The following is a 21,441-nucleotide window of genomic DNA, read 5'->3' as shown; positions in this document are numbered from 1 at the left end:
AGGGTAATATTAACCATATCCATAAAGCTCATCCCTTTCCCTACAGGATGGATTCAATTCTCGGTTCAAGCAGCATCACATTATGTTATCTTGCTTCTTCCAGTGTTTCAGCTCTTACTGTAGCTGAGAAACTGTTTCTGTAAGATACATCTTTTTCTCTATGTCAGCAGAGTTTGCCATTCTTGAGAATGTATGAAAAACCACCAGCATGTAAACAATATCAAAGATAACATTACTTAGTAGATATAAGAAAGATGTCTCATTTGAACACAGCTTAAAAGGCTTTTAAAAATTCATAATCCCCCAAAATGAGCAAGAGAATTGGGTGAGGGATCAGAACTTTATTATTAAGCCCTTTTATGCAGCTGACTAAACACAGGACCTCTCAAAACATGCCAATTACAATACAATCTATGTGTGGGGTAAAAATGGAAGAAAAAACAAGCACAGAAACCGAAATACCATACATCCTGTATGTGCCCACAAACAGGCACACAAAGTCTTTTTCCTCTTCTCCTCCACCCTTGTTTTTAAGAAAAAAGCGAGTAAGCTACCTCACAAATATATTCTCATTTGCCTTTACCTCTCATTACCTCCGAAAGACCTACTACAGAAGGACTTAAGGTTGTGTACTCAAGGACCTTTGGCCGTAAAACTTTACACTATAAATTACAGACCAACAGAATTGCATAAAAGAAATCATATTAATTTGAAAATACACCCTTGACAACACATGGCATACAGTATATCTGTGACATTTGAAAGGGCAGTCACCTTTTTTTTTTCCTAACTTTTTTTTTTTTTTTAAAAGAAGTTACGGAAAAAAGACAGAAAAATGGGGTAACTAATACTGGAACGCACACACACACACACAAAAATCAGTGTAGCTTGCATTCTAATTTTCAACTGAAAGTGACAGTCAGAAGAGCTCTCCCACCTCACCTTTCTTTCTCCCCTCAAAAAACAGGGGCGTGACAACATCATGAAGGATACTACTAAGCGCTACAACAGACGAGCTTTGAATTCAGCAGGAGTTGCGCAATGATAGAGAAGTCTCCTACAGAGGCACAACGAGTCCCCCACAAAAAGATAAAAACTAATAGCTCACAATTAATTTACTCAGCTAATGAATCCAATAGCAGCTAGGAAACACTGATGTTTTTCCTTGCACCATACTTTGCAGACCATTAAGTTCAATAATCCTTAAAAGCTTCACACGACACTGAAGGTCAGTCTTAGTAAGTGGATTTTCCTGTCTCTAGGCTACTCCGTAGGCTAGAGAAACTCCCGTGCCCCCACTTAATTTGGGACTTGTTTTAGTACAGAGAGACATACACAAGGAACTCAGAATTAATTTCCATCTGCCTCACAAAGGAGCCAGAGAAAACATTTCTTCACTTGACCCTCATTTATGTTACCATTATGCACAGCTTAAACCACAAGTGTGTTAGAAGAGTTTTCACAGCGTAGCCCCGCATTCATCACTGCTAACGAACGACGGCAGGAAACGCAGGTTTCAACAGATGGAGGATTCACTCTGCAGCAGCCTACAGCTTCAGGCTTTTGAGAGGTGGCCCTCATAAGCTAGAGAGAAAGCACCACCAGTATTGAAAAGAAGGCCGAAGGTTTGCAGCGAGGTGCAGGTAAGGGAGGCACTACAGGCTCCCTGGGTGTGAGCACCGACAAGAGCCAGTCGCGCACCCTCTCTTCCCACCACCTTTGCTTGCTGCGGCGCTTCAAAGGTTTTCAGAACAAGGGGGCTAATAGCTGTCATTTCATCTCCTGCTTTACTTTGTCTGCCGGTCTCTTATTATTTATCTGTTTCCAAATCATCAGAGCATTTCAAATTTACACTATGCCTGCACGTAAGCGTTCTATGGAACAACATACAGGAAAACACACCCAGGTATTTTTTATTTGGATGGAAAAAGAAAGTACAGATTCATGATTCAATCAGGCACAGATTCAAGAGTTTGTCTCTTTCTTAAGTGCCATGCAGCGTGAAGGGTAAGGGTTTTCAAGAAGAAAAGGTGGCACTGACAATGGTATTTCAGACAATGAAAGAAAAAGAAAGATCTTGCAGCTGCTAAATCCTCCACAGACAGCGCCAGCACGCAGCCCTGCCTTCCATCAATGTGGTCGTCTTCTTTCAAAGGAGCACATGACTTTAAAGAAGTTATGACCACGGGGTTAGCAGACAATATATGGGATTTCTCCATGATCATACTCTGCTAAGCAATTAGGTCAAACCGTGCTCTTGAAAATTAGTTTAGCACAGCTGAAGGTCAAGGAATGAAAGCATGCAGGGGAGGAAATGAGGCAGAAAAGGAATAGAAAGATTCGTTTTAACTCTCAAGCACGTACAAAGCCCTTGCCAGAAAGAGGAGTTGCACTGTTGCTAGAACTTTATAGTGTATGAAAGGAACATTCTTGGCACTGAAAAACTGGCGTCTGTGTACAAATAGAAAAAGTAGTGTTCCAAGTTACAGGCTGTACACAGAAACAAAAAGGAACTCCTTTACATCAATGTGCTCACCAGTACTGTCTTGTTCATTCTAAATTACACCTTTGTCAATGGATCAATGTGGCTTAATAGTCAGGTAAATAAGGAGATTTTTGTTGCTGTTAACCAGAACAAAGAGATATTACATGCTTTTATGGAGTCCTATAATTCTTTTTTTTTTTTTAAACAGATTCTCTTCCATAAGCAGGGATTCTGATGTCAGATTTTTGTTCTATTCACATTCGGGTTTTGGAATGCAAATTTGAATGAAGTACTCTGGGTGTACATTGGCAGCAGATGTTCAGAAGAGAAGGCACGCTGAAAAAGCTGGAAGCGTTACTGAAGGTTTCATGATTCTGTCCGCCTGGAAACCCATAAATTACTGCAGCTACAAAACAAAGACATACTAACAACTTTACAGATTGCTGTTAAGAAGTTCACTGAATTATCTAAGTCTGAAAGTAGCCTAACAAAGACTAAATTCTCTTTCCTGCTTTTTACAGTGCTTTGAACAGTTAGAATAGGTGGGTGAGAGGCAAACACCAGACAGGCACAGACAAAACCTTCCCCGCTTCCTGTATGTATATAAACAGTTCAGCTCTGTCTTCAGTTTCATATTACCTATCCAACATTCACTTGTACAGTCTGGGTAACACCAGACATGCGTGCTTGTCACTGTGCCAGCAGACGAGACAAGAAATGCAAGTTATCAACATCACTGAAACTTTATACAATAGGCTGAGCAATGGCCATACACTACTTTTTTTCTGCTCTCTGATCCAGTTATTGCCTAGGCAGGAAGCGCAATTACAACATTTTCAGGGGGGAAAAAAAAATTCAAGTTGTTGGCTGTTTCTTTGTAAGCAAAAGCATAATATCTAAATGCTGTGATCTGCTCTTTTTAGGTGCTGTAAAACTTCTCGCTGCTCAAGAGATAAACAATTTTTCATGTTTCCTTGCTGAGAATTCATTTTACCATACAATTAGTTTTAATTTTGAAATTTCATCTAATATAGTTCAATGTGAGATGGCCTAAGTGCACAAGTGTTATACATAGTTTGAAAAAACTTTAGACTTAGTTTTTAAACAGTCTTCTCCATGGTATGTTCAATCCTTTTTTTTTTTTTTTAAATTTTATTTTTAATACAAGAACTAAGCCACACCACAAAGCTCAAGAGCTCTTAGCTTTCTAGTATACAGACAACAACAGTGCTAATCCATACTTTGACATTCTCACTGCCTCTCTCATTTGTACTCTGCAGCTCACAAAACACAAGCATAGTGTCAGATTGACCAAATCTCAGTACTGCGGTCCTCTCTCAGCGAACACTTCCAAGTCACTGATCTTTGACATATGCACTGATAACACCGTAACAAAAGGGAAAAAGTACTGACCTGTTCTAGAGGACTTTGGAGCCTGCCCTTTGTCAATATGCAGTGGGAAAAAAAAAAGTGGTGTCAGTTATTTCACATGACAAATATAAGAAGATGTACATAACCAGTATGAAAGTGAATTCAGTCTAAACACACATATATTGTAAAACTTGGAGATGATAAAACCAAAAAAAGTGAAAATGTGAGAAGGTCCTATGCCTCAAGTCCCTCAACACAAGCACTCACACTTAAGTGATTATCAAACTACAGAGTGCAAAGAACTAGGTACTATCTTATTTGCCCAAGCAAGGACTCAAGAAAATGCTTCAGACAGAAGTCTATGAGTAGACATGGTGGTTTAAAATACTAATGTGAAGTCTGTGCTGAGATGCAGTGGTATTTAATGTATAAGCTGGGAGAATAGGTATGGCTGTAAAACTTCCAAGGCAGCTGGATGTCAGCCATTTCCTATTAATGATGCTTGAGCTGGAGCATGCTGAAACCCATTTGGTCTGAATACATGTACATCTGCTAAAGCCTCTTCAGAAATCATCTTATAGTATGAAAAGCAGAGTGCTCACACTTGTAAACAGTTCAAGTAATAACTACATCTATGATGGAAAGGAGAAAGCTGGAAAGAAGGTGCGATAATGCAGAGAAATGTACAGATTTTCAAGCAAAGTGCTACCCTTACTGCCATTTACAGTATTAAAAAGGAGCTTGCACATACAGGTACTTAAATGATCAATGCCTAAGTACATACCCATATAAATAAAGAACATAATATACTGCGCCAGTACTTAACACCAGAGTTTGAGTCTTAATGCTTCTGTTGTTCTTTAGTACTTCATTTTCCCCTTCATTTGGGCTTTTCATGGAATTTGTAAACCAGCTCAGCAATTAACATTAAATCTTATGTCAGTCTTGCAAAATGTTAAAAGATGTACGTAACGTACATTTGCCTCAGAACTGAACATAAAAGCTTAGCTATCACTTGCTCAGAAATTCTTAATCCAGGAGCCTGGGCTGAATATTAAAACATATGAGCAGAACAAACATTTGATTTCAGTGATGCTAAAGACTGTTGTTGCTGCTCTTCCATAAATAAAATGTTTTGAGTTTCCTGCTTCTCTTCTGTAGCAACGGGTTCTGCAGCACACCTGAAGTGTTTGTTCTTCAGCTTGGGGAGGAAGAGTCTAGTGATAATGGTTCTCAGTTATGCCATCCACTCTTTCATCACAATGAGCAGCTTCCCTTTATTTCACCTTTTCAGAATGTCCCTGTTTTACGGCATATGACCTATGATCTTAATGAGCAATAACAATGTGCCTCTAGGCAGCATTTCTATGCAGATTTTGACTCTGGAAGGTATCTACATTGAATGGCCACAAAGAAAAAAACCACAAATGCATGACATTCGCAGCACAGCTGCACCTGTTAGATACATCAAATAACACTAATGTAAGAAAATGTTTCTTTTTCAGTACATTTGAAAAATCATTTAATACAGTGATAAGGTATGGGTCATTCACCAAACACTTGCTAGAAAAAGGGTAAAATCTAATCACTGAAAGCAGAAATGAGGGTGGATTGCAACGCCCCAAACAGGTTATGACTCAGCTTTCCCAAGAAACCATAGATTTAAAGGTGTGGAATGGATTTCGCCACGTTTCATTACTTCCCATCAGGTACAAAGAATCACTGTAAAATCCACAGGTATCTTACTAACCTTTCAGTACCAGAGCACAAGGAGAAACATGAAACCTCAAGCTTAAGACTCCACAGAAGATGGCGGAGTCATTTTCTGCGTGGGAAGATTTCTGTTTTTTCTCCTCCAATTATTAATTTGGTGTTAGCTAATTACATAAGAAACTCACCAAGCAGTACATTCTATAAACATATCATTTAAGCCAAAAAAATTTAAGCCAGTGATGAAAATACTGCTTTTTCTTGACCAAAGACAACTTTTTAAGAAGACATGGCATTACAAACAAAGCACGGTTTGTGTCACATACACAAATCTCATACCAAGTGCCTTAGTAACTGTCCATATACATTCTGGTTTTACGAGCTGCTATTTACAGCCAAATAATTGTCCGCTTCCCCAGCGCTTCAGCCTTTATTCACAACTACTCACTCTTGCAGACAAGCTTGGGCACTTAGGAATTCAGAACATTTAAAAAAAATATGCCAAGTTGCCCCCCCTGACCTCCATGCAAAGGAGGGCTTGTCTGGCTGTCCTGCAGCTACTGCCACGGGAAAACATACTCAGACCGTGCAGTCACCAATCTCATTGTCCAGGGTTAATCAACAGTCAGGTTTTGCTTCCAGTTCAGGGCAGCTCTTCTACACAGTCTTAGCTGGCCACACCTGCACGGCGCTGATGCAGAGCACACGGGGCGCAGGCTTTATGGTGCAGGTTAGTAGATTGAGCCAGCATCCGTCACAAACGGAGGCTTCCCCATCCCTCTGGCCATGCGCTCCTACGCCGTGCCGGCGCTGACACTTGCCCGATGTGCCCGTGGTGACCCAGTTCAGGGAGCTCAGTCTGTAATCCCCTCCCACTTCCAGGCTGCACTCCGGACGGTGCCAGTGCCAGCGCAGGAGCAGCAGCAGGAGAATGCAGCTCAGCGGGTGAGGAGCAGGATAGTCCCATTCACTGGCCCGCTCATTAGGCTGGTTTAGCCACCCTGTAAAAACACCCAGGCAGGCCAGCAGGCAGGTAGGGCAGCACTGGCCAGGAACTAACACACCCTTAGGAGGGACAGTAAGGTGAAGGTTTCTTCCTAAAGGAACAAAAGGGGCAGCAGAAGTGGACCAGCTTTCTAGGACATAGTCTGGAATGGTCTTGTTCTCCAGTTGAAGTTGTAACTGGCAACAAAAGCAGGAAAAGCGATCCTTCTTTTGGGCAGGAATGTGAAGTAAATAGTATCAGAAGGCCCTTTCAAATAAAAAGCAATGAGAAAAGATGAGACATAAGGAACTAAGCCGTTCCCTGATGTGCTCTCCTTTCCCAGGGAATCAAAAGCAATTCTGCGCAGATGGCCCCGCTCATGGAGATTAGAAAATACTGCCAGACAGATAATATACCAAAAAAGTCCTAACTCCCATACCAAAATGTTTGAAGTCTATGCTTGCAGGGAAAAAAAAAAAAAAACAAACACACAAAAAGCCAAAATCAAAACCCCCCAAAAGATAAAGAAAGCAGAAGGAGACAAGGTGAAATGTCCATCTTTGGGATTACATCTGCATCATCTTGATTAAAGGTAACAGGAATTCCAATAAAGGAATCAGAGTCAGCAAGAAGAAAGGTATCAAAAGAAAGCTAAAATTTATTACCATCCAAGACTCCCATGTATTGCTTTTTCTTAGGAAATAATAAACTGCCCGCTTTGTTGATGAAGCTATTGGGAAGTGCTGAGTTCTTGGCCACAAAGCTGTTAGACCCAAGTAAAATACCCACTAATATTATTTTCCTCTGTGGATAAAGGGGAAAAACCCCACACCTCAACCTCCGTTAAACTTGGCAGAATAATTTAGTGGTAAACCATGCCAGAACAGAATACAATATTATCAATTAACATAAGTTAGCTCCACCTCATTGTATCTACATAACTAAGCAAAGTAAGCGCAGTACCAAATAACACACACCACATAGAGTACCTATCATTGTAAGTTTTAAGCATTGGCTTTCTTAGTCTCATTCAGCAATACAGGATTACAAAAGGCCATTTCCGCAATGAAGCCCAATCCTCTTAAGCTGCAGACAACCCTGCAGTAGTCAACGAGACTACAAATTTCAGGGAACAGAGAAAGAAGAGATGAGAGGCCCCATACAGCTTCTCTATAATCACAAGACAGTTCAAAGTTACCAAAGACTCCAGAAAATAAACACCCTTTCTCTGTCCCGTAATAGGAACAACTTCAAAACACCACAGCTTCAACAGACTATGTGACCTGGGGAAAGTGTCCCTCCGCTATCAGTTCCCACGGCACATGAGCAGGGACTTTAAGTGAACACTTCTACAGGCACACCCACCCAGCACCTCAAGTCTTACCACGACTACATACTGATACTTGAGCGAAAACTGAGGAAGGGGACAAGAGCCCAGAAGCCAATCCTCAAGTAACTTGTGAAAACTTAGAAACATGGTATTAATGGCTCGCAAATAAAGATACAGTGGAAATCAAATATTGCCAGTATACCAGTTCAGGTACAGGCTAACTCAGCATCCTGTTTAAGCAAGAAATGCAGACAGAACGATACTGCCCAGAGCAAATTTTTTCCTTTCCAAAGGCTCACTCCTCTGCATAGTTCAGCAGAAAATTCAATTAAACTATACCTTTCAATCAGGTTGTACGCACGGTTATAATTTACACTGACTGTACGCTCTTCCAAGCTTTGGATATGTCCCCTTATGTTTGTGACCACCCAGTAAGAGGTATTTTTCTTTAGGTTAAGTACAGGCAAGACCATCTAAGCTTGCTAACAAACAGACTTGCACCTGCAGGCAGATGATACTTGGGAAGACTTGCTCTAGTAAAGAGTGATACAGCACTGCACTGCAAGGTCCCTGCTGTTAGCGGTCAGTGCACTCACGCGGTCTGGGCAGCCGTGCCATGATGCTTCCTCCTCAACAGTATTGCCTCTTGAAGCGGAAACTGTCTGTCACATTTGCTTGTGTAATCAGGAGGGAATAAGGGGAAGGAAATAAAACATCAAAACCAAGAGAATAAGGTTGCAGACCATCACGTGGATTACCCAGTGTGGTGTTTTACAGCAATCCTAAACCATGTGAGCTATTCTGGATTTGGGTGAGAAGTACCTATTCTAAGACATACTCCCCAACATGAATGTGTGCCACAACAACAAAACTCTCCAGCAAAAGGACAACATCTTCAAGGACTACAGTATGCCTGGAAACTTGGAGAGTTAAAACTGATCTAAGATATCCACAGTGACTGTATCCTTAGCTTCCTCCTTCCCCAGGACAGTATCATGCAATCCTTTCCTTTAATTTTACAAGCTCAATCTTGATACAATTCAGGTTCCCTGTTCACATTGGCTTCATTTCAAAGACAAGTCCCAAAGTTCACTCTCCTGGAGGCAATTTCAGCCTTTCAATTTCCAGCCTGCAGATTCACCTGTGAACTCTGTAAATGTAAATCCAGTTTATAAAGTTTCTTTGTTTCCCCAAGCATTCTCATTCTTCCACTGTATCTAAAAATCATATTACTCCAAGCTTTGTGGTGCAAGCCTAAATGTACCAAAGTCTTAAGTCTCCTCTCTTAAGAAGCTTCTCCCCACAGCTTTACCACCTTAGCACCTCCACTTTAGACTAGAACAGCAGCAATCTCTTTGAAATGGAGGGACAACAGCTGTGAGTACCGTGTGAAGGAGGATGTAGCAAGGTATTGCACAAGGATATCGGGACACATTTGGCCCTACAATTCATCTCTGGTATTAGCCTGTTCCATACATGCACCAAAACCAACAGGAATGTCACCCAACAACGGACCAAAACATGCAGGCTCCACTGTTTCTGTATCACCCCCTAGGTGATGAGGTCTCAGAGTTTAGCAACATTACCTATATTAGGCTCCTTGGTACAGGCCTTTGTACCCAGTTCTACTAAATTTCACACCATTTACATTACTCCAAAATTAAATGCATAAAGAAAACACGCAAGGAAATAGTTTAGGCTTGAAGATCTTCAGGCTTTGTCCTCACTTCTCTCAGCTTCCACCAAGCTCAGCCATGAACTAGTGATGGTTAAGTAGGATCTACTATACTGCATTGTATGTCGACGACTGCTTTTCAGGTTTGTTGGATAATCCTCCTTTGCGTCACCCAGCTTCCTGCAATGGGGTCAAAATACAGTTTGAGAAACAACAGTCTTACTTGAGACAGAGCTCCTACGCAAGCCACTACCATCCAGGAAACAGAACCTACTGAGCCACTGCTTTAACTGGCACCTTTTCTTCAGAATATAACATGGTACCAACAAGTTGCACAGCTTTGCTAACCAAGCCAGTTAAAAAGAGAAGGACGCCTGGCCCTTCAGCCCAGCTGCGGGTCTCACAGAAAACATGCAATTTCTTCCAAAAATTGATACACCTTTGAATACCTCTGACCAACTGCACCAACCATTCCTCAAGGTTACTCCAGAACCACTGCACCATCTGTCATTCTCCTAATTACCAGCTTAACTTCCTTGTTGTTGGTTTATGTTCTTCTGCGTTTATGTAGTAAAGTGACTCTTTATCTCTGTCCCTCCTACGTATTTAACTTGAGGTAGATTTATGGAGGCAATCACAACTCCACGCAGGCTGAGATTTCACAGTGCTTTCAGCTGATCTGAGTGTGCACTGCTGCCATAAATTAGATACGAGGTCAGGTTTTTTCCCCTTTGACAGCACTGCTGCATCAAAAAAAAAAGCGCCGAACCCCACACAGAAACACTCAGCAGAGGAAAGCGATACTGCTCCTTTCAGCCACCGACAGCATGGACTGAGCTTGGCACACAGCTCTCATGAAAACAGGGCCTCAGGCTCCCTTTTCCTAAGCTAAAGGGGCCAATTTCTGTTCCTCACGCACAGCTCCAGCAGAGGAAGTGACATACTCGAACATCTGTAAAGGGAGATAATGGGGAGGAAAAAAAAAAAAGAAACACCAAAAAAACCCCCAAACACAAAAGGACAAAAAAGCAAAGGCCAGAAAGATGGAATGAAAGTTTCAGCACACCCCTAACATACCAGCTCCAGTCCTGATCGTGCCTTACTGAGCCTGGCTAGAAGAGAAATCAAAGACGAACATTTTTATCTGCTTCCTGATGAGTTTAGATTCACAAAGATTTGTGCATTTAAACTGAAGGCACAGAATAATCAGCAAGCTCTAATTTTAATTACACTTCATTTTAAAAGACCTACAAAGCAGGCATTATTCTCCCCAGAACAAGAAACAAACTAAGCAGGACCAAGCAGTTATACTCAAAAAGCATCTGCACCTCTTGTGCTTTTCATGCAACAAACCTCTCGGCACATTTTACAAGGCGGTAATTGTCACCAGTAGCACTGTACGGTAACAGCCTCTTGCAGCCTGGGCAATCAGCAGCTTGCAGGTTATATGTGTTTGCAAAAAGGAGGCATTTTGAGACATGGCTGGGAGGTAAAATGACTCGAGATGCAGAAGAATAATTCCTCCCACCACACTTTCCAGTTAAGAGACCTTCTTTTTCAGTACCCATGCAAACCACTAGGGCCACGACTTGCAGACAAGCGTGGAATAACCAACTTCTCCTCTGAGAGCTGACAAGACTGATACAACATTTACATGGTTCACAAACAGCACAGAAAGGGTTCTTTGCTGTAATCTGAATTTCAGAATTTTCAACTCTTAAAGAAAAAAGAAAAAGCACACAAGGACACCAACCAACCAACCAGGTGTCCTGCTCCAACAGTGGCTTTGTGGCCAGCGTTTTGAGGGTTCCTTCCCAGGCCCCTGTCCCTGAAAAACTCATGTAGTCAATTCACTGTAATTAATTATCATGTTCTACTGGAATTTACATACATGTAGTTAGTGAAGCAGCGAATTCCTCACTTGCAGTATTTATTGCTGTGCCTGTACAAATAACACAGGAAACTGTACCGCAGAGGTTTGCACTTTCTGCATCTTCAGTACTTAACCATTTCACCTCTGTATGAAAAGGAAGGTTAACACATATCTTTTAATGGAGCAATAGATAATGAGGTTACAGCAAGAAAATCCAAGAAAACAGAAACTGGAAATTTCAGTGTATCACAGTGAAAAGTTTTGTACCTTACATGCAATACCTCTAGCCTTACCAGACCATCTTTCACATTGCTCCTTTGCCCCCGCCCTGGTATGACTTTCTAATCTGATAATTCATAGGAAAAAATGTTACACTATAACATTATTAAAGATAGTTAGCATAGATTTTTAAATGTGATCGCTTTTGAAAGGAAGTATCACCTCAAAGGAATTTCACATCCTATACATCTCACAGTGGAGCTTGACAATACTCACACAATTTTAGTACATCGGCTAGATAGCAAGATCAGTTTATGTTGTCAAGCCTGAAAAGTGCCATGAAGGCTGAATTCTAGTTGCCATTCAAGTTTTCTTGTTAAGTGTTTTTATTTTCCTTCCAACACAGGAGTGCAATGTAGTGTGTGGACAGATGATGGTCAGCCTCGGCAGCTCTAAAAAGCAGCATTTCTGAAAACTGATATGTGAAGAACCAAGAATACATACACACACACACACATATATATATATGTTTGGCCTACATACTCCCTGCTTACTACAGAAAGCAGTTTCCAGCATCTGGGGTGGTGGTGGGAAATCTCTTTTCACTCAACACTCAAAGATAAAAGAATGTTTTCCAGATCGTAAATACACACTTGCACAACTCCCTGTTCTCTCTTATCAGCATCTTCAGCATGTTAATCCTATGCATTTTTCTCTCACAACTGATAAAGCAATTAGATACCTTAGATAGGTTAGCTTACTGGTTTTTACTGTTAGCGTCTCTACTTAGCAAGCTACCAAGCAGAAACAGACTGGTTTCCTAAACTCATGAGACTCATCATAGGTTTTATTCAACAAGAAGTTGCAGGTGTTCCCCTAGTGAGTTCAACAGGTCCAAACATGCTTGAACTTTAAAACTGTTAGATACCTCTTCCTACTTCTTGAATCAACTAGAATCTAAAAATTGCAAACCACAGTGTAATGCAAATACCATTCTTCAATTCCAAAACTTTATTTCAAGCATCTGCATCTCTTTTAGGAAAAAGTTGAAAGGGAAAAAAAAAACCCAACCAAATGGAGGGTAGGGGATGAAGGAGGAGGGAGCTGTTTGTAAGACCAGGAACTGAATGCCTTCAGTTCATATAAGCAGACAAAGTATGTTTCTATACCATAGCTTTGTTTGGGTACCTCTCCCTATAATTATATAAGCAATGCCGCATTTCTCACAGTACTGCTGCAACTCCCAAGAAAGGCCAGTCACAGGAGGGTAAAAAAGTATTTTCATTGGTTTGATCTGGTTTCAAGGTCTTCATGTGCATGCTCACCGTGGTGAGGCTTTTAATACTGATGCACTTGAATTCCTGTCTTTTGGGCGGACTGAAGTAAAAGCACTGCAGCAGGGTATTTAAAATGCACAGTCACACAGCCTGCAACTACAGGCAGAATTAAAATGAACAAAATAGTTTTAGTACATTTGTTGCTCTTTCATGATAAAGTCTACCACCCCTTGAAACTTCATGGTTAGACAGCGACTTAACACATCTGTAGGTAGCCTGCATCTGAACAATGCAAGTAATACGTATGACTTCGAATTTGTAAGGTGGAAAAAAATCATATGCAATGCAACGTGCACGACGATCAAGAGCGCAGTCTTCTTGTATGTTCTGTGCTAAGGACAACATTTGATCCACAAGTCTCACAAGACTGTTTTGGTACAAAAACGTAAGATAAACCAACTTGAACAGCCATATACAGGCAAGACAAGTAAGGGTGATCCTGTCAGTATTCATAGTCCCAAATTCCTTTTTTTTTAATCTCCCCAGGCATAAATCAAAATAAACCAAAGAATGGAATAAAACTCAAACACTTTGGTAAAAGGACATCGACTGTTTATTACTGTTTCTGCAAAGGCACTGTGAAATACCAGAAAACTAGAAAGTGCATTTTTTTTTTTTCAGCCCAGGCACACTATTATCCCTTCTCCTTCTTTCCAAGAACTCTAGGTTTTACATTAAGCAATATTTAAACCTCCTTTATTAGTTTCAATCAAAAATTTAATTTACAACCCATTTACTTTCTTCAAGACACCTTTCTTATATCACTTTCTTATTAAAAAGATTTTTTTATTCTAGTTACTGTCAGAAGTATTATAAGGTAATGAAGACTGCTAAATAATTTACCAGGGAAAATAGTGAAAATTATTAAAATTTCTGAGAATCTGCATCTTCACTGAGCTTTCTCAAAAGGCAGGTTGGCCTAGGAACTTCAGGATCTATTCATTCAAACACACCTCTGTCAATAAAAACTCATCCGTTCATTTATTCACCTTGTTTGCGGCATGACTGCAGCTAAGTAAGAGGAAATAAAACAATTCTTCCCTAAGAAGGGGAAGAATAGCTTGATTTTGCAAAACGGAACCTTTTGTCATTGCTTAGCTCAAGTATTAAATTAGATTCGGGTTCCCAGATGAACACAAGAAATTTTAAAGTCAAAGGTGTTTTTAATATTCACTGCTTTCTGAGTTTTAAGCCTCAGGGCTGACATTTGCAACTACATTTTTATGCAAACGTAACGGTGAGAAACCTACCTAAGGGGTAAACGAGGAATGGAAAGCAATGGGATTTACAAGAGAGTATTTCAGCCAACCCTAGAAATTTAAGTTTAAAAAGAAGTTAAAAACACCACTGAACTAAGCCATACAACAACCATCCTAAGATTTGCTTACTCTTATGGTATTATGGCAACACATCGCAGTGGAATAATCCTGGTTTCTCAAAGTGATGCTGAAGTGAAAGCTTTGGCCCTTTTAAATCACTGCATTCCATCTTTCAAGCAAAAGCCCTATCAAACATTTCACAACGTTTTACTGTCCACTGTTATTTTCTCACAAAATTAGATGGAATTGATGAGGTTCTTTATTTTCTTTACTTTTTTCAAGTAAAACCAAGAGCAGAGTTTAGCATCCTTTTAAATTCCTAAAATGTTACAGGTTTAGACCGCATGCCATGCTTACATAGCATTAAGATGAGAAACCCCACCCTCAGTACTGTAATACCTTGTCTGTAACTGATCACATTAGTATACCAGTTTTTTACTGAACTCCACTACCTAATATTCTGCCAATTTGAAAAAATCCCTTTTTTTCCTTTTTTAACTATCTAACATTATTCAGTGTTCACACTTCCCCATACTGTAAAAATGAAACGCTTGGTCTTCACTGCTGTGTTCTGGAGCTAACACGTGACTTCCAAAGCACATTTGTTTGGAAAAATCCCCATACATTTAAACATTTCTTATGTAATTGGCCTAAGGGCAATTGTTCTATTTCATAAATACGTATTGGGGACCAAACCGCATTGACACTTTCCCTTTAAAATAAATACAAGAGAGATTACATAAACCTTAACACTTTCTAAACTAGCATACTGATATCATCTTCCCCCTGAAGAACCTTAAGAAAACATGACAGATAATTTCTAGATATGTGTATTTTCTTCTATGAAGTAAATCATGCATTGGTGCCTGTAAGGACAAGCATAGTTTTAAGAGTCCAGAAACCTAAACCTGAATTTCAGAACGCTTTATGTGTTCTTGCCAAAAAGAATGGAAATCAAATCAAACAATGTTATGTGTCCGAACAAAAATACTTAGACTGCACAACCGAAACTTATGGTTTAGCGTGATAACATGTTTTTCTAACAAGATATCCAGTCAGTTACTATGACTTCGCTGTCCAACACAGCCGGTCATTCTAGATGTATGAAAAAGTCAACTCAGAACACTATGTGAAAATAAAAGTACACATTCATCACGTACACGTAGAAGTCACAACAAGAAGCTTGGGCATAAATGGGGTGGAGTTTATTTTAAATACAGTCTGATTAACTTTCTGATAGTGTGGGGGCTTTTTGTTTGTTTGGTTGGGGTTTTGGGTTTTTTTTTTAAGGAACAGTGTTGTATTTCCAAGTTCCTGCCTATACTAGTACCTTGTTTGCAACATTTGCTATCACCGGACCCTTTCCCGGAAAGGTATACACAAGTAGACATGGGATCATCTGCCCCACATACATTGCCCTGTGGTAATTAAGCACGAATCCTAAGCTTTGAAATCACAAAGACAAACACTAGAAAAGGATTCTGCCATACTGGTGTGCTAAAACACCATCAGATTCCCCCTTAAAGAATGGAGAAGGAAGATGAAAGGACTTGCACATAACACAATTCAGTGTTAGATTAACAGTTTTAAAACGCGTCAAGCATTGAAAAAACAAGGCATGGCTAATAGCTTGAGCTCTTCATAGAAAATAGTGTGGCAGGAGAAGATCACCACACAGCTTCCAAGAATCAAGGTTCAAGAAAGCAGCGCTTCATCTGCGGCGCTCTGCTGCACATCCCCTCATCTGACTCCCAGCGCCAAGAGCGATGCCTAGAAAGCGATCTTCACCGTAGTACTATTGATGAAATGCAATTACAGAGGCTTCCCCCACTTCTTTAATCGCGTTATTAAAGCAGAATCCTGCAAACGGGTTATTAGAGCAAAAACGTGCAACACATACAGCAGCCCTCCGCTGCCAACACAATGCAAACTTCTGTCTTGCAAACCCACCGCGTTCCCGGTTGCCCGCTTGGCCAAGAGCGGCGAGCACTGCCATTTCACAGCCGCCCCCCGGCCCAAAGCAGCAGCCAGGGCCCTCCGCGCCGCACGGCGCCCGGCTGAGAAGGCACCGACCGGGACCCGCCCGGGTCCAAAATCCCATCGGACCCGCGTTTTATAAGCAAACACGCCGCGGCTTCAAGCCCCCCTCCCTCTCCCGCCTCCGGGCGCCTCAGCGGGGGCGGCGAGGCACGGCGGGGGCGTTGCGAGGGGCAGGGGCCGCGCCCGCCCTCGCCCCTTGCCCCGCCGCGCCCGGCGCCAGCGGCTCCCCCCCGCCCGCAGCCGCCCCGGCCCGCACCCACCTGCCGAGGTCCTCGCCCGTCTCGTAGTGCTCCTCCAGGTTCTCCTGCCTGAACACCGTCATGGTCGCCGCCTCGCCGCCGCCGGCTTCAGCCCCTGCTCCGCGCCCTCATCACCCGCGCCCCGGAGCCGCCGGGGCCGCCCCGCGCTCGGCTGCGCGCCCTGCGGGGGAGCGCGGAGGTGAACGCCCCTGCCCGCGGCCGGGCCGCCGCCGCCGCCCGCCCTCCCCGCCCCCGAAGGAAGCGGCTGCGGCTCCTGCCCCTGCCCGGGCGGCGGGAGAAGAAAGCGGCGCCCCCCCGCCCCCGCCCCTTCCCCGGCGGCGGCGGCCGCACCGCCGCCCAGCCGCCCGCCCGCCCGCCGCATTCCTCCGTGGCTCCGTTGCCCGGTCAACCGCGACGTGCCGCCGGGCCTGCGGCGGGAGCCCCCGGGCATCCCCGCACCTGACCCCGGGCGAGGCAGGGGATCCCCTCCCCGCCGCCGGGCAGGGACTGGCGGGGCGGGGCCGGTCCGCCCGCCCGCTCCCTCCCTCGCCGCTCACCCGCCGCCGCCGCCGCCCCGGCCGCTCCGCGACCCGTGAGGCGGCGACAGCGCCGCGGCCGCTCCCGGCCGGCGCGCAGGCACGGCGCGACGCCGTCGCGCGGGGCTCCGCCGCCCGGCCAATGGGAAGGCGCCCGCCGCCGCCCCCCCGCCCCTCGCCGCGGCCTGCCCGCCCCCGCCCCGCCCGGCCCCGCCGCCGCCGCCGCCGCCGGCCGCCACGGCCAGGTGCGCCCCGCCCCGCCCCGCCCCGGCGGCGTGCCCCCTGCCCGCCCCCCGCCCCGCTGCCGGCACCGCCATTGTGTGCGCTCCCGCCGGCCGCGCCCGCCCGCAGCCGCGCCGGTGTCGTCCCCCCCCCCCCCCCCCTCCGCCCCGCTCGGCGGCCGCGCCCCCGCCCCGGGCAGGGTGAAGCGGTCGCGGGGGGGGGCAGCCGCGGGGGCGGCGGCCTCTGCCCTCCTCGCACCCACCGCCGGCGGCCTGCGCTGTCAAAAAAGCGGTGCCCGCAGGACAGAGCGGGGCGGTGCCGCGGAGGGAGGGCAGCATCCGTCCCGCCCGCCCGCGGGAGCGCCAAGTGCCGCGGCCATCGCCGCCCCGCACCGGCCCCGGGAGCGGCCCGGGCCCCGCGGGCGCTGCGGCGGGGCCGCCCCGGGGCGCCGGCAGCGGCGGGGAGCGCGGGAGGCCTCCCGCAGCCCGCACGGGTGCTCGCCCGGGGGCACCGGGGCTCCCGGCCCCGCACGAAGCCTGCCCGCCGCAGGAGCCCCGGCAGGGCAGGGAGCCCCGGGCGCCGTCGGGTCTCTTCGGCCCTTGGGGAAGGAGGCATTTCAGTACAGCTTGCGGGTGTGCGTTTATCACCAGGCACCAACAATGAGGACTTTTTTAATACGAAATACATTAAATTGTCTCCGCAGGGTGTTGCACCTTACATTTGGCGTCCTTTAAACGTTCCCTGTCTTCGCGGGTGCTGCTGCTGCTGCTGCTGGGGTTCAGCCTTCCCAGCGCATGATGTTTTCTGTAGTGCGTTGGTCCCATGCCAGGTTGGAACTTCAACTACTGCTTGCGTTTTGGAAGCGAGTTTTTTCCTAGTTGCTCTATTTTCCTCCCATCCATGTTGTTCAGAGTGAGTACATGACGTCGGGTAACTGAACAGCTTTTAACTTCCATCTGAACTCTCGAGATCTCTCAGAAACAGTATTGCTCATCAAAGGTGAAAAAAAGTTCAGTGCAGTCACACGATTTTACACTTACTTGATTTAGCACTTGAGGGAGCCTAGCTGCCTTCAGGTACAGGGCAACAAGTACAGAAGCCCTGAAATTTCCTGAGTGAGTCATGGCGTGACCTTGAGCAAGCCTCAGAAATTTTTGTGCCTCCACTGATGTCATCTGTAAAATGAAGGGAAGGCATTTGAATGGATCGCTGGATGCGGACTTACATAAAGCCACCTTCAAAGAGGGCAGCACGGTGGTGTCTCCTCAGACTGAGTTACATTCAGAACTGTGCACCCCTCGCTCTTTGATTTATAGCCAGACATGCAGGAGTATGATGCTGTGCCTTGTCTTCAGCCCATCTTCTACGTATTTATCTCTGGCAGGTTTTCACAGTCATGACCCACACACTTTAGTTTGTTGGATTTTCAACACAGCTCAAGGTTTTTAACAGACACTGGATACAGGTTCAAAGGTTCGTTTTCATTTTAGAGATTCTTCCTTTGCTGGAAATGAGGACAATCACTGGAGCCAGCCCGTGAAATTTGAAGCACTCTAACCTTGCTTCATCATCAGATGTTCTTCACTTCTTTGTTTCAGGATTTTTTATGACGGTCCTGAGCTCATACAAAGAGTAACATTCCTTGTAGCTTGTATGTACTTTGCAGTGCAAGCGCTACTGAAACACGCAGTTCTGTATTACTCCTTATGACCCAGCCCTGCTTTAACTGAAGCAATTGAAATTTCACTATTGATTCAAGGAAGAGCAGGCGCACATTGGAATCAATACACCATAACTGAGATAATTACCAAGATGGACAGGATCAACAGAAAAATTCATTACTTAAAATGTTTCTCTTTTCCCTTTCATTTAATAATTGTATATGAAGCGGGAAATCTTGCTCCTGTCGCCTGTCCATCTAGGTCTGGGATACCTAAATTTTGTTGTTCAGGCCCCTCAGTAGACCTGAGAGTTGTGTTTGAATGCTTTTGTGGCAGCAGCAACAGCACACGTCACCATGTCATGTGCATGAGGAGGAGTCATGCTCCACTCGAGTGAAGACAGCCACGGCGGCATGTCTGTGCCGTGGTATACACAGGTACAAAAGAAGACGTTTGCCAGCTGAAGCACCGTTCCTGTTTCTTCAGAGAAGTACTCAACCGGTTGTGTTTGATGCAGTCCACTTCGAAAGGGCTTGCCTATTCCTGGCCACGCTCATCTTGCAGTCCGGGAACACTTAATCTAGGTGGAAAACCCAGCCCCATTGCTATGCTTTCAAAATGCTCATCTACTTCCATGAGAATCATACCGGATTGCACACGTAGTAAATGGGAAAAATAAGTTTAAATTGCTGTCAAATGTAATTCAGCAACTGTGATTGTGGTTTATGCTTACAGATTTAATAGCATATTGGATAAAACCCAGCCCTAATAAACTCAGTAGCAAAATCTCCATGATTTCATGGTTCACTGATTTCAAGCCAATGCTTATTTTTTGTTTATTGTAATATAACAGAAATAATAAGGTGAGATTAACTCCTTACTTCTACTGCTGTAAATCAGGAGTGGTACTGATGTCGGTAAGATTATTTCACTGTGAAAGAGGATCAGGAGCAAGATTAATAACAACAAATGTGTTTTCAAAGGAGTGATTTGTGCCTGCCAGCTTACTGTGTGAAGTGGCACGTGTATATTTTGCTATGTAGTAAAACAAGTGTTCTGTTTCTCAGTAAATATTACAACGAATTCAAATTTGCAGAAAGCATCTGTATCCCCAAGTAGTGTTAAGTGAAAGGAAAGCTACATTATTTCTGCAAGTCAAGTGATTTATAGCACTCTTCAGCCACTTTGCTACTGAACTGACGCAGCCATTTCTACATAAAGTTAACAGACAGGGAGGCATATTAAGTGTATTGTTTCAGGATAAATCTTTTCAAGATCACTGTCTGATTTGTTTCTGTCATCCAGGTAAGGTGTCTCTCCTAATAATGTAAGATACTAATTATGGCAAAGAATATAAATTACTTAGGCTGGCTATTATTTCTTCTGTGTATAGTTTTCTTTTTAAGAGATCAGCATTTATTTTTGACATGACTATAAAAGCAATTTCCTGCATTGTGTGCAATGTTCTCTGTGCTGATTTGTAGTTTTTTCATACCTATTTTAATTTCTCATAAGGCAATCTGCCCCTGAAAGTTGCTCTTCCTTACCCATCAGAGACACCAGGGGATGACACCTGAATGGGAGGGTGACCATTAGTGTCACAGAGCCACTCAGTTTTGGTAAACCCAAAGCATTTTCCCTACAAAAGGAGCTCTAGGTGTGCCAGTGAGTTTTATGATTCAGGCTCACATCCCTCAGAAAGCAGACTGAATCCATCGATTCCTTTCACAAAGGCCTGAAGCTGCCGACAAAGAAGGCAGGATCTGTAGCTTCACAAGGCAATACTGTTAGCACTGTAAGACTCAACTAAGTGGTGTAGAGTAAATTTTGCAGGCTGGAAAAATCATTCCTTAGCATTTCAATCAATAAAGCAAACACTATTTTGTTAAAAATTGCTAAAATTAATTTAATTGCTGTGTTTTGGAAGCCACATAGAAGTCAAGTTCATAGAAAATTACCAGCATCACTCTTCTGCAAGCACCACGGAAAGATTAGTCCCTCTTATATTCTCTAGGTATTTATGTCAGTGCCTCATAAAAACCCCCATGTTTCATCTCCCAAGAGAGTTACAGCTAATGTAGGATCTGCTAATTCATGTGTGTATTCATCAGGGGCTCATACCATGTACACCCCCCAAGGAAGCCTCTGTTTGGCAAGGCGACTAATCGAATGCCTGCGTTGGACCAGCAAATAGCAGATTGCCTGAACTACTTGAGGGCTCGAATGCGTATGTTTCAGCATCTCCCTGAATCAAAGCCCAAACCCAGAGTCACGGGCAAAGCGCTTCCAGAGTTTGGGTTACAAAGCTGTATGCCATTCCTTCTGTGTCAGTGCCCTCACAGGGCAGCTCTTCTCCACTGGAAGAGTCAAGCTGTCGATGGAAAAAGGAAGATGCACATCTACGGTGGACGGGTCCTTCCCTGTAGCTGAATTAAGATT

General features: G+C 44.1%; 1 protein-coding gene across 2 annotated transcripts in view; it reads right to left on the bottom strand.

The window, feature by feature from the left end:
• Positions 1-16,666, bottom strand: part of DAPK1 (death associated protein kinase 1) — a 97,729-nt gene extending 81,063 nt beyond the window's left edge. For both annotated transcript variants that reach the window (XM_075726010.1, XM_075726009.1), the window contains exon 1: positions 16,605-16,666. In XM_075726010.1, coding sequence (XP_075582125.1) covers positions 16,605-16,666 — 62 coding nt within the window. The remainder of the gene's footprint in view (positions 1-16,604) is intronic.
• Positions 16,667-21,441: the final 4,775 nt, after the last annotated feature.

The sequence above is a fragment of the Pelecanus crispus genome, chromosome Z, assembly GCF_030463565.1.
Source record: "Pelecanus crispus isolate bPelCri1 chromosome Z, bPelCri1.pri, whole genome shotgun sequence".
NCBI lineage: Eukaryota > Metazoa > Chordata > Aves > Pelecaniformes > Pelecanidae > Pelecanus > Pelecanus crispus.
Note: the sequence above shows the minus strand (reverse complement) of the source record. Positions and strands in the feature narration are given on the sequence as shown.